The 14,555-nt window shown below is 40.0% G+C and overlaps 1 protein-coding gene across 2 annotated transcripts in view; it reads left to right on the forward strand.

The window, feature by feature from the left end:
- The window catches only part of grik2 (glutamate receptor, ionotropic, kainate 2), a gene marked incomplete at both ends in the record, with an annotated part of 229,510 nt that overhangs the window by 141,597 nt on the left and 73,358 nt on the right, over nt 1-14,555 (forward strand). For both annotated transcript variants that reach the window (XM_080039407.1, XM_080039408.1), the window contains 2 exons: nt 10,536-10,679; nt 11,732-11,839. In XM_080039407.1, the coding sequence (XP_079895533.1) occupies nt 10,536-10,679; nt 11,732-11,839 (252 nt within the window). The remainder of the gene's footprint in view (nt 1-10,535; nt 10,680-11,731; nt 11,840-14,555) is intronic.

Consider the following 14,555-nt stretch of genomic DNA (forward strand, 5'->3'; position numbering starts at 1 on the left):
TACAGCAGTAGTCATAGGCAATGGAAATCTTAGGCCTCAGGCTCCTCTCAACAATTCAATATGAAGAACAATACAAAAGTAAAGAGATCAACACCGAGACACAAATAAACACAAAAGTAGTGCAAGGACACAGTGCAGATACAAGGTGTAGAGATAAGGTGCACCATAGTAAGTTTAGAATGCAAAATTAAATAACATGTAGACAAAATAGAATATGGAAATAACAATACAAATAATAACTGTTGTGAAATAAAATACTGTCAATGTAATAGAATAATGTTTAATATAATAAAATAAAATGTAGTTTGTATAAAGTGTGTGTGCGCACATGCTTGTCACATGTGAATAGGATGGACTAAGAATGGATGGACAAGTTCGGCAGAATAGAAGTCTTATATCTCCTCATGTTTGTCTACAAAGAGATGACACCAGAGGCCTGTTTCAGGTAGCTGGTTTTACATACTCTGAGTTCAATCCTGCGCTATGAGTTGGTCAACTCAGAGCACAGGGTTGACAAGCAACTCTGGGTTTTGGGTTTCAGAACAGTGGATCAGCGTTGGGTCAATCAACTCTGAGCATGTTCACTCTGGGTGGAGCGTGTGCATAAAAGCCATCGTCAATGGATCACTGATAACATGATTCACCATGGGAACAGAAGAAACAAATGATTGATCCTCCCACTTCTCCACTTCTCAAAAAAGAAAAGAAAAAAAATCTCCGCTCCTCCCACTAGAGTTAGAAATATTAACGAATGAGTTTATGGTATGGAGAAGAATTAACGGGGATATTGTCTCATAACTCTCATCTAATCTCCTTGGCAATTCAGAAAAAAACAGAGCAAACATTTTTTGTCAAGGGAATCATTTTGCTTCCGTATGAGAAGCCATAGCCTATTTTAAAAAGTTACGCATATCAGCAGTAAAGTATTAATTATAATATGTTGGCAAGCTATAGCCTAATACTGTGCAGTAAACAGAACAGACTGTCACTTCTTTTAAATGGGGAGTGAAAGACATTAACGTCAGACACATAAGGTGACAGTTTCCATTGAAGAGCCTGATTGATTTATTACCAGATCCATTTTCCTCAAGTGATCACAGTTTAAATTATTATATAATCTTATATTCATATTAGGCTATTTAACGAGGCTCGTCTGTGACTTTAGGATCGCACAAGTGAACAGTAACGATCGCGTGCAGCTGCAGCGTTACATGAATCCACCTGACATAAATCTGTTCAGTGGCACAGACGTTAAAAAGCATACAATACAAATAGGTTTATTAATCTGAATGTAGAGCATGTTCACGATGTGTAAGGTGGCCGCCTATATGAACGGACCGAGGGCTGAGAACAAGGCTACTGATCAGTTAAATGATCGATCAAACGTACAATCATCAGGAAATTATAAAAACATCCCGATGGAGATTTCTATGGAGTGATTTTGCTTCAAACTGTACAGGGACGCGTTGTGACAGTGACTCTTTCTTCAGTCGGAGCTGCAGCGTAAAGTGAAAACAAACTCAGGGTAGGTCTAACCACCTATCCAGCAGGTTAAACCCATGGCGTATGTTGCCGCAGTAACTGACTCTCGGTTGCGCTGAACCTGCTACCTGAAACTGAAAACCCAGAGTTTCCACTAACTCAGAGCAAACAAACTCTGGGTTGCCTCAAAACCAGCTACCTGAAACAGGGCTCAGCCCTTCCCCTGAAAGTATTTATTTATTGTTTCTCTCTGCAGCAAGGTGAGGCACTCCCTCTGGGCTCTGCTTGCATGAAGCTGCTTATTATTTATTACAGTCAGTTCATTTTGATAGCATCTCAACAGTGTCAATTTGTGGGGTGAAGCTGTGGAACAGTTTGAATATGGAGATCAAGCAATGTCCAAGCATGAAACAGTTTAAAAGAAGATACAAAGAGATGGTTTTCCTGAGTTACAGTAATGAAGGAGGGCTTTGTCTCATTACTTGTTAACATGACTAGTTAACTGTGTGATCAGCAGTAAGCTATTGGTCTTAAGGGTGGTGTCGCGTGCTATGGTGGCTCGGCCTTCTGCGATGGCTGACTCCACAGTTGCTGTGGTGCTGGCAGTCGGAGTGGCTGACATTTTCAGTGTGTCAGTGAGTAGGAAACATGGGTATGTGTAGGATTATGTATTGGTACGTGGTATGTGTATTGGTATGGAGTACAGATATGCAAGTGTTTGTTTGTACGCTTGTGTGTATCTATGTGTATCGGTATGGTGTACAGATATGCAAGTGTTGATACATAGAATTGATATCATGAAAATGAGAAATTAGTCTGAAGGAAACATGTAGTTTTGAGTTTCGATTTTGATATATGACACCTGTTAATATTGTTTAAGGAAGTGGGGTGGGATTGAATAAGTTTTTACTTCTTCCCACCCCTTTTCAAATATGTTGTGGCATTTTTATAGAGTGCTTGGCGGCCTTATCAGCGCAGGAGTCACTAGGGCTGACTCCTGTTAATGCATTTGTATTATTGTATTGTTGTTGCATAGTTGAAATAAATCATTAATTCATCTTAAGATCCCATTTTTATCTGACAAAATATCCTTTTATTGTTGATTGAATTGGAACATTTTGTAAATGAAATGCCAAACCAAAATGTGAATGCTAGTAAGCATGGCTAGAAATGTAGTGCATGCACTGCTCTATTATACCATTATTTATTAAAGTAGCTACCAAAAACTTTTTAATATTTCTGAAACAGTCAAATGTTTTCCTCTGATGATCATAAAATGACATGTAACAGCAAACAAGACCATCAGTGCAAAGAATGCTGTTTTTAAATTGTATTTCTAAATGCCTTTGTAATGGGTATACGCTCACCCAAGAACAACAGCTGGCGTGGTTAAAACACTGCAGCTTTTGTCCAAAAGGTGGCCACTAGAATTAACACAAAATGAGAATTCCTCAGAGCAACTCTAACAATCATTTTTATGGGGACAATATTTACCATCAACCAACACCACAGCATTTGTGATACAATAAATGTTAAAGGGATAGTTGATGGCACAGGCAAAGGGGTTAACATTTAGGTTCGGGGCACATAATTTGATCACAGCTGATTTGGAAAACAAAACAGTATAGGCTACAGTGGAGACACAAGTCAGTGGTGTTGGTTTGACTATCATTTATTTTTCTAAATTAAGAAAAGTATATTTATTCAGTTTGGACTCTCGTGTAATCCAAAAGGTCTCTCAAAAGCTCAAAAGTTACGTAGAGGAAGAGAGTTTGATCTTAAACATTATTAATGTACAGCTAGAGATCACAACTGATGCGGCCTTTTCCAGCAATTAACATTCTTAGTCAAGGAAGATTGACACACCCACAGAACTGTATGTTTATGCACACTTGTTTGCCACTGCCACTGTGCATCTTAGTTATAATTAAACTGTTTATGTCAGAAAAGAATAGACTATTACCACAAACTGAATTATGAATGAAATGTTTGGTCCATTGAACAGAGGAAAGGTTAAAGGTGTATTCACTGATTATTGAGAACGCTTGTTGTCAAAATCAGTGAATATCTCCTCACAATCCACTCCCTGTCCGTACTGTGTGTGCACTGAAAAAATTAATCCAGTGTTAAAACTTGAAACACACAGCCTAGGCTCTGTAAACGGGAACCAACGTGTGGTCGGTCATGTCTCGTGGCCAAGTCACAAGCATGAATGAATTACTTACTTATCGCTAAAATTTAGCAAAATGACCACACAAATATTGTGAAGTGTGAACTCTGCATTAGTCCTTTAATCTTGATCCAACTTTTATAATGAACCGATGACTGCCAACATTTTATTTTAGCAGAGTATGCTTTCTGGATAACATATTGCATGACATATCAGTCATTGCGTGCACAGCATTGTGAATAGTAGAGGGATAGCTTATGGCAGGGAGTGACCTAGTCATGAGAGATTTAAGAAGAAAAAAAAAGAATATGATACATTTTCAATTTTTAATCCCTTCAAGTATCAAGGGACGAGGGGGCCTGAATAGCCACCAATGAGCTGCGTTGGGTGGTGGCTCTAGTCAAACCTCCCTCCTACACACACACACACACCCACCCACACACACACGGTTGTACTTCTATCTTTAGGTTAGTGTTGGGGTAAATGCCTTACCCCCAAACATCTCACACAAACCCTTAACTAAACCTTTTTTTTAACCTGAACCTCAGACCTTTGAAGAAGGGAGAACCAGGGAGATTGTCCTTACTTTCCCAAAATGTCCTTACTCCGATGTTAAAAGCTAAAACTGGTCCTCACAAAGATGCATTTACATGCACACAAACACACACATACATCCTACACCTACTATTCCTTGCTTGTTTCCCAAGTGCGCCCTCATCTCTCAAGGTGTTTATGTTTCAATCATAAGAGCCAGGGCAGCGTGACCACAGCTTACCGTGGTCCCAACCCCCGAACACTTCAGGAATCAGCCTTATAAACGCCACCTCGCCAATCCCCTTTCCCACCTCCCTTTCCCTGCAATCACTAGCCTCTAGACTCCAGATGCACGCTATTGGCCTTGTGTGCTATGCTTTTTCAGAGGAACTTCAAAATAAATCCATCACTTTCTCCCCCATGGCGCAATCTTAAGAAGGGTTAGGATCGACCTCTTGTCTGTTTGTTCCCTTTGTATTGGACATCTGTCACATGCAATATTCCTGATACAATGTTGACAAAAATGAGGCAGCGATGCATTTAATCACTGTGTTATTGCAGAAGACTTAAGATCAACATAGTGTGCCAATATACAGTTTTGTATTGAAATCAACTATTGTACAATCATATTCAGTAGGTTCACTGCCATTATACGTAGAAATGATCAGTTCTGACAACAAAAAATTATACTAATTGAAAGAAAATGTGGTGCGAAATTTGAAAATAAATATTTTTTTATAACAGCTCCTCTTACAAAACTAACAGTACCTCAAATAATTCATTTGACTGATACTTAATATGTCAGGGAGAGGACAGTATTTAAAGCTGCAGATGATCCAAAAATTACTAAATAGTAAAAATACTACTAAATACTAAATAGTACTACTAAACTCTGAACTCTACAGCCATGGCAGTAGCACACCCTGATTAAACTACACAGGGCTAAAGATAATAATGAATGTAATATAATATATGTATAACTTAAAAAATCTGATCTCTGACCTGATCGACTATACAGAAGCCAAGCCAACCCTAACCCTTCCTGTTGCACTGATGGCTCATCAGCCGTCTACACGGTCAAAGTCAAAGATCTCCTATCAAATAATGAATTGGGCTCCTCTCTTCAACCCTTTTAAGACTCAATTATAGGGCTACTGTTGTGTTTTAATCAGCATAAATTATATAACTAATGTTTGTTGACTGACCCCTAATAATTGAGTTTTTCTAATCGGGGTTCTAAGTTTATGTGTAGCCGATGGGTTTTAGTTTAGTTTTTTATGTGAAAACCATCATTGTCAGCTTTTTACTAAACCTCTATTTTGATTTTTAGAAATGGTAGATTCTGGTATGCACTGATGGGCAAGTGAATATTGACTTTAGTTTTCTATGTGTGATGTTGTTATGATGATATGATACATATTTTAATTTAGGATAAATCCCTAATGATGAACTCATCTCATTTTCAATGGGGTCCTATACATACAGTACGGACATCAAAACAGACATGTTACGTTTTGGAATGGAACATTATCATGGCAATTCATAGTGGCTAGAGAAAGATAGACAACACTTCAAATATACAGCCAGTGGCTAGATGACTCTATTGACATAGTTTGTTTTTCTGATAGTTTAGTCTTGGTTGTACTCTCTGTGAAGTATGTTTTTATGAAGCAATGATGCACTGTGCCCAAGTCAAAGTCCCGCACGGGGCCAATAATGCTGGACCTTAGCTAACCTAAATTCACTGTATTGGTATTGTATCAGTCTTCAGATCCTGGTTGTGAACTTAAATTCTCAGGTTAGCTCTTATACTTCTGTACGAGGCTCTTCTTGCTGTGTGTTTACAGATAGCATGGTGCAAACCAGCGTTATAAACTCTATAACCCTAGCCCCGGTCTGGCAGGAAACAATTTCTTGCTACTTTGTTTCCATGGCAATTTTAATCAGCTGTTTTCAGGCCTGGGTATTTTAAACAATACATAACCCTATTGAAATCAACCTCAGTTTAGGAGATTTAATAAATCTCTCTCCCTCTCTGTGTGTGTGTGTGTGTGTGTGTGTGTGTGTGTGTGTGTGTGTGTGTGTGTGTGTGTGTGTGTGTGTGTGTGTGTGTGTGTGTGTGTGTGTGTGTGTGTGTGTGTGTGTGAGAGACAGAAGAGGCAACAATGAGCTGGAGCAATAGACAGTGTCAGGGGGTAAGGCTCGTATTGGCTGACACAAGGGAAAAAGCAGCTTTCAAAGCGTTTAGCTTTAATTTCATTCAGGAGTGACATAATTGATTTTAATGAGATGTTTATAGAGTGAAGTGCCGGTGTTTCTAAATCATTTTGCGATTGTGCCTGGCGGGTACTTGTGAGAGACTGGCAGCTAGGGGAGAGAGAGGCAGGCACACACACACACACACACACATACACACACACACACACACACACACACACACACAAAAAAAACACACGCACGCACACACACACACACACACAAACACACACACACACACACACACACACACCTCCGCTGCTGCCAGAACTCCTCCAGCAAGCCTGCACTCATCTTCACTCACAGCTGAATACAGACGGCTGCTTACTTTAATTAAAAGCATATTTAATTCATGGAATCCTTTTCTTCTACTTTGACACCCTATTGAGTGAAAAGCTTCTGCCGGAATATCTTTTTTGTGGCTTTCCTTTTAATAACAACCGGCGCTCCGTGGTGTAGTGGTTAGAGCGTGTACCATATTGAGGCTCAGTCCTCGGACCTCTTCACAGCAGACCCGGGTTAGAATCCAGCCCGGGTCGTTCTCTGCATGTCATTCCCCTCTGTACCCCATTTCATCTCTGCCTTTCCAGTCAATTAAAGCATGAAAAAAAGAAGAAAAAAAATGTAATTAAAAAAACAACCCCCACTCATCACTCTCAAAATATATATAGATACAGTATATATATGAATATATATCTATTCAGGGCTGTACAGTGCGACAGTTTTGATCGCATTTGCTACTGAAATTGATCACATGCGATGATGAATACAAGTCCATTCGCACTAGTGCTAGTTGATAATGAGGAGAGGCTGTCTTTGAAACACAGAGGAGAGATGCACAACACTGCTTAGAGGGCTCTACATTAACACTCCAAATGGGGGTAAATGTAGTCTTAGGCAAGTAAGTTATTGAGTCCACCCTTCACTTTGGCTGGTGAAAGATATGTGTCCTCAGGATCTGTGCTCGTGCAGCGATTCTACCGTAAAACTTCACCAACGGTAATAACCGGAAGGAGATTGCCGCAGTTAAGTTAGCGCGTGTGCAAACAGAACATTTCCTGTGCGCCTTCACGTTAAAAGCCTGTTAGTAGCCAAACGTGAGTTGACTTTTATTTTGAAGCCGGTAAGAACAGGAAGTTAGCGCTTCACAGCCCTGCAGTGCTCTAGCTAGAAAGGCAACTCATTCAGCTGCAGAGAAAAGTCAACAGTAGTCTAAAAACAAAGTTTGAAATAAGCCACTGAAGAACAACTTCCAACACATTCACAACGACCTATTTAATTTATCCTAAATTGTACCAATATGTATACTTATTTATTTAATAGGCTAAGTTTAATGTTTTAAAGTTTGGTTTTAATTAACAGAAGGACATTTTCTAAAAAAACAATATTATTATTAATATAATAAGTATATGTATATACAAAAGATATATAGATATAGATATTATTTTTATATTTTTATGGGGAGAAATAATTCTGAATCAGCAAAAAATTGCAATTGGCAGGTTAGATTCTTTTGTCTAAATTTCAATCAGTGCACCCCTATTCATTCTTCTACAATTATTACTGCACACACTAGGATATAATATTAATTGAGAATCTCAAAGGAAGATGACAGGCTCAAAGGTAATTACAGTGAAATGTAAGGGTTAAGGTTATGCAAATTTTCGATCATACTTTGTGTGCTACCAAATAAATTTTTGTGCTACTGAATTTTTTTGCTTGCTAGCACCAGTGCTATCACCTAAAAAAATAAGCGTAATAAGCCCTGATCTATATATTTGTAAACACATCATGATAAACTGTGACTATATCAACCAAGTGTGGCTGTGTGTGTGAGATTGCAAGTTTACCTTTACTACCCACCAAATCCAGCCAACTTGTCTGGCTGGCAGTATCAGTGGCTGTGATTGACTGGCAGGGCGTCACATTGCTATTATGAGCTCCCCGTGGGCATGTCTAGTGTTCGGAGCAGAGAATGGATGGCAGTGTGAAGAACATCACAAAGCTTGCAGCTCCTGCCCCTGAGCCCTGAGGGAACGACCATGTACCATGTAGCTGGCAGTCACACTAAACTATTTCCCCATCCAAACACATAGTACTAATAGTGTTACTATAGCAGGTTGGTGAAAGCTGGTTAGAAGAGGCTGTCGTCGACATACGTACAAACAGAATCAGGCAAGCATTTAAAAGTCATAAAACTGCTCATGTTTAGATGTGCGCTATGTACCTAAGGGTGTTTCAGAGAACTGGACATGCTTTGGCACGGTACAGTAAAACCTTGCCTAGTGTGAGTGCGCCCTTACAATCTAGTAATTTCTTTGGGATGGAATATTGATATCTGGTTTAAATGAAATACTAGAGAGTTGCACAGGGAAGCGCATCCACTCTTGAAGCTTGCAGCTGTATCAACACATTCTAGGTCTTTCATCGGTGGATGTTGTGGTTTTCTTTGCAGTAAAATGGATTCAGAGATGAAGGCTGCGTTCCAATACCCATACTTTCTGCTATTTAGTATGGTAGGAAAAAGATTTAGGATGTAACAATTATTTTTGTCGATTTAGTATGCTTAAAAATACCCGGATGTCTACTAGATTGTCATTTTCATTCCCTTTGTTTTCATACCAGTTTACAGATCCTAGGCTGTTTATTAACACTTTTTTGTCAGCACGCACACTATACAGACGGGTAGCAGATTGTGAGGAGATATTCATTGATTTTGACAAAAAGTGATTAATCAATAAAACTTTCTCCAGTATCGCCTGACCCACCTTCAACAACTTTAAGATGACACCTGCACTGCAATAAAATCCCACTCACACCTTGCTTCAACAGCTTGTTCTAACACATTATTAATACTTCACACTCCTGCAAGGGCCCACAGAGAAGCCATTCTGGCTCTGTGATTGATTTAGAAACATCTACGGACATCTCCGGAGCATCTGGATCCAGTTATAAACACACTCATACATTCACAGTCGATAAGTTGCCACTGGAGTGTCTTCGCCGTCCTATTTCCTACAGCCAAACCTAAGCTGCAACCTCACCATTGCTCTCCATCAGGGCCTGAGAAGGGGATAAATGACTGGCTTGGGAGAGAGTTTCTTCCTGTGGTACAACACTTTTTTCAAGACCCCTTAGGGAATGATTTCCATGCAACACATGCAGGGAGCTGTTTTGATTGCTTTTCAATCAAGCAAGACAAACACTAATTAGATTTTTTTTTTGAGAAGTGTAAAATTATAGGCTTCTTTCATGAAGCGTGGATGACTGGCACTACTCTTAGCTTTGGCAACATTTCTCTGTTTGGACCAACTGTTTACTGTCAGGTTATTGGCCATGTGATTTGATTTGGTTTGCTATGAATATGGCTGGGAGACATTATAAGTACATAGGTTATGTTTCATGTAGGGTGTGTGTGTGTGTATGTGTGCGCGCAGATTTTTGTCAAAATCAGTGAATATCTCCTCACAATCCGCGCTACCTGTTAACTCACGGCGGTTTTTAAACCCTTAATAAAAAATAACATCTATTTTCAAACTGGTCTTTGTAGCCCTTTAAGCATGACATACCATTCAAACATACATAGCTCTCTCAGCCATCTGAATCCACATCAAATCTTATTTTGTGGCAGCAATTCAAAATCTCTCTGCCTTACATCTAGTAACATTAATCCGTAACGCTGACCCAGTAATTCATACTTTTTTCCACTCACCCAATAATATAATTCTTATAAACACCAACATAGGTTGAAATTGTTGGTGGTGTGTTTATGTCAACCTGCAAATGCTTATATGTGTTATTCATACGCTAGATTTTTTTGCTGCTCCTTATTTTTTCATTTAATTCCCCTACAAAATACATCACTATTCTGCAGCCAAGTCCTTCCCAACAAAGGCTCTAATAGGTCATAATATAAAATATATAATATGACGAAACTGAAATAATCAAATGTCCATGGTGGCCATTGTGTCCCTAGCATGAATATGATGCAAATATACACAGTTTTGATGTGAGACTTTAATTCAGTCGTGTTTGTGCTATGCTAATATGTTCCATGTGAATGACACTCTATTCCTCTGTTCTCTGGTTGCAGACGGACGCTGCGCTGATGTACGATGCCGTGCACGTGGTGGCCGTGGCTGTGCAGCAGTCTCAGCAGATCACCGTCAGCTCCTTACAGTGCAACCGACACAAGCCCTGGCGCTTCGGCAACCGCTTCATGGCCCTCATCAAAGAGGTAGATGCTTGGATTTGTTCTCCCCGCTCTGCCTTTCCTTCTCAGCACATGCACACATGCACACACACACACACACGCAGACACTCACAGTCATGTTTTCATCACTTCCGAGGACATCATATAGAGTTACATTCACTTCCTGGAGACTTGCCATAACCACTACTTTTTCAAAGTGGAAAGGTTTCATCCTTGGTTGACTGACTACATGACATGACATGACTGTGCTCATTAACTTCCATGACAATTTACTCCAGAGGTTTTGATATTTTTCATCATTTTAAATCTTGACCTGACATGCATGTATTGTGTGGTGATATTATGGTGTGACACCAAGATCTGCACGGATTGTCAGATTTCCAGGAAGTTATGATGTCTGTATGTTAGACATAAAGAAGGAATCCACATATTGTTAGCCTAGCTGACATATAAGGGGGGCACTCTTGTGTGTGGTTAGAACACCCCTTGGCTCAGTCTTCTTCACAGCAGACCCAGGTTAGAATCCGAGTCGTTCTCTGCATGTCATTTCCCACTCTACCCCCATTTCAACTCTGTGTCTGCAAAACTGTAATATAAAATATAACTCCCTATTCCTTGGTTATGGTCATTCATAATAATCCCCATTGGAGTAACATATCCTTGTATCTGTGAACAGCGCCGGTATCATTGAGAGCCATTCAGACTCTGAGCAGTATGACAGCAGTAGTGTGACAAATGCTTTCTAGCACGGTTGACTGTAGTGAGTACCTGCCAGACTTCCAGAGCTGTGACTCCTATTCCTCTAGTCTAAACTAAAGGTCCTCAAGTCCCCAGTCTCCTAGAAGCACTGTGGTCATTTGCTGCACGGAAGACAAAAGTGTTTCCTCCTCTCAGCCAATTTCATGCTACATTGTTTCCTATCACACCCCCTAAATATCTGTAAAGATTGGGTAATTGCAATGCCACTGTTACAATTGCAGGGAAGAATGTACTAACAGGAAACAGTGCACTGATATCAAAAGCATATTTGGAAGCAAGGATTTTGAAGGCTGTCCTGTGTCTTTTTCTCTGTCTAGGCCCACTGGGATGGCCTGACCGGGAGAATCACTTTCAACCGGACCAACGGCTTGAGGACAGACTTCGACCTTGATGTCATCAGCCTGAAGGAGGAGGGGCTTGAGAAGGTTTGTGTGTCTTTTTCATGTGTGCAATGCACATGCAGTGTCACAGTGTAACAATGGTTCATAAAGATTGACACATACACACAAACACACACACACACACACACACATACAATCACACAAAAAAATCCAAATGTTGTAACACCCCATCACCTGCATTGTATCTGTAGTCCGTTAATTGAAGGTTCTTACATTCATTTCAGGTTACATACGTCTTACATTTGTGTATCCAAACGTGTTGTAGTCAACACGATGTGTGGTTAACATACTGTATGTAACTTTTTTTTTTTTGCAGTTTTCAGGGGCCGTCTTAAAACAGTTAGGTTTCAAAAAGAACCAAAAAGGAAATGTTCACACAAAAAGAAAGGTGTAAGACTTGTTGGAACAGCGTGCAACTAACTAGTTCAAGGTTTATCAAAGTAGAATGGAGATTAATGGCCAGAACCAAACTGTAAGTACGTCAATGGCGTTTCCATTCATCAGTTAGCATATGGCATGCTTGTGTCATCGTGTCGATTCGACGGCTCCAACCCATAGTACCGAACCGTGACATACCAATTCCGAACTGTGCTTCTCAGTGCACTTCCCAGGTACTTGATCAAGCTAGCTAATAACACGCTGTTATAGTGTGTTCAAGTCACATGTCAGACTGTCTTTCATATCTTGCCAGGACCTTGAGAGCTTTTCTTCTATTATACCACATGTGTCAAACTCATCTGGCCCGCGACACGTTTTGATCTGGCCCGCGAATCAATTCGGCCGACTTGAATAAATTCTTCATGGAGCCTGTGCCATATCCGCATACCCTCCCAACTGTTAGGAAACTTACGTGGCTTACAGCTAGGAATGTCTGCTGAAAGTTCCACAGCTCAGGATTTTAAGCCATGAATTGATGAACTTGCATCTAAGAAGAGCTGTCAGTTTTCTGAGGACTGTAAATAGGCCAATATATGTGGCTAAATAGCATGCTAATATTGATGATTGATTGTGTCAAGTGTCTAAGGATTAATGCCAAAATTATCTGGTTTCTAACTTTTGCTTTAAGTTACAATATAGCCAACTAGCTAACGTTAGCTAGCTGCTGATAGCCCACCCCTTTCGTTTCCAATGGTGGCTTGGCATTTCATTTCCAATGTAAAGTGTCGTAAATAGCTAACACTGGTGCTGCGTCATGATTCCTAAAAAAACTAAACATGTGATGTGTTTTGAATGTGCAGAAAGTTTTGAAAAATCCAGGAGAATAAATATTGTGGCTCAATCCAGAATGCCTGAGAGCCTTACTGTATTATAGTCCTTCATAATTGTTTCACCAGGAACCTGAATGTTGTCGTTTCCTTTACAAAAATTAAGACATTTCCACCATAAACTGATGCCGAAAAGGCACAGATCGGTGGATAAAAATCCACCAGAATGCAGGAAATTAAGTATTTGACATTCAAAAATTTCGGGGGGAGCACCCCCATACCCCCCACCTATAATTTGTCCCCCGAAAATGTTGAAGCGAAAACTAGCCATTGTACGCAGTTTATATACTTACTTAGATATGTTCTTTTTATTTTTCGATTAAAAAGAAGGTGTGTCAGTCTGGCCCTTACTGTGATTATCATATCGTAGAGTGGCCCTTTGTGAAAATGAGTTTGACACCCCTGTATTATACAGTACATTCAGAACACACTGTTTTGCTCGTGTCTCTTTGCGTTTTAAGAGAAAACATGTTTTTGTGTTTTTCTGAAAAAAAAAATTAGAAGGAACAAAAATAGCAACAACAAAAAGAGCTGTAAAAGGGCAGAGTGACATTCAATCTATCCTTCATTACAATGATTATTGGCTACAAAATAGGATTTTGCTGTTTGTTTGTTTTTAAATCTCAGTATCTAGGGTGTAATTGAAATTCATCTAAGCAATTTTTTTTCACTCAGTAGCCTCCTAAGTAGTCTCAACACAGACTTACATTAAATCAATGTACTTTGAGGGATCCAGCAAGGACGAAAATGTGTCCTAGCTGTCCATGTGAGCATAAATAAGCCCTAGAAGAGTTAAGAGCATTTTAGTTTACTTTTACGGTATGTATACTTAAAAGGGTATTCACCTTCACATACATCCAAACCAAAAAAGAAAAACCTTTTCTGTCACAAGGCTTCATGGCAAATACGTCAACATGTGTTTGTGTCCTCACATGAATACGTGAATATTAAACATTATTTCTTAGCAGTGGTATCTCTCCAGTGTTCAGCAAGTCAATTTGACATTCATGAGATTGTCAGCAGGAAGAAAAACCTGCAATAACAACTCCCAGATACAAATAATATTCTCACATGCAACTTGCAGACACACTTCACACCTCAGCAGCATCCTCACCGGAGCTGGGCTCTCAGCAGCACCTGACCCTTTGGTCCGTGTGCGCCGGCAACGCCATGAATAATTTACTCTATTAATAAAAAAAACCTTCAGAAAGCCTCCAATCTCATGAAGGCTGAATTAAAGAGTTGATTTGCAATTACAAAAGCCTATCTCTGGGCCTTCACACGGGGCACAAGAGGAGCCCCGAGGAGTGTGTGCATGGCTGGTGTGAGTAGGAGTGGGTTTTTGGTCCCTTCTAGCCACGCTCAGGGCTGTGGGGTCGGATTGGGTTTCATGGAGGGAGGGGGGTTCTAACGGGCAGGCTTGGGTGTGGAGACTTGAGGGAGAGCTGGGAGAGGACAAGAGAAGCCTGGAGGCC

Source organism: Ammodytes marinus, assembly GCF_949987685.1.
Source record: "Ammodytes marinus genome assembly, chromosome: 13".
Lineage (NCBI taxonomy): Eukaryota > Metazoa > Chordata > Actinopteri > Uranoscopiformes > Ammodytidae > Ammodytes > Ammodytes marinus.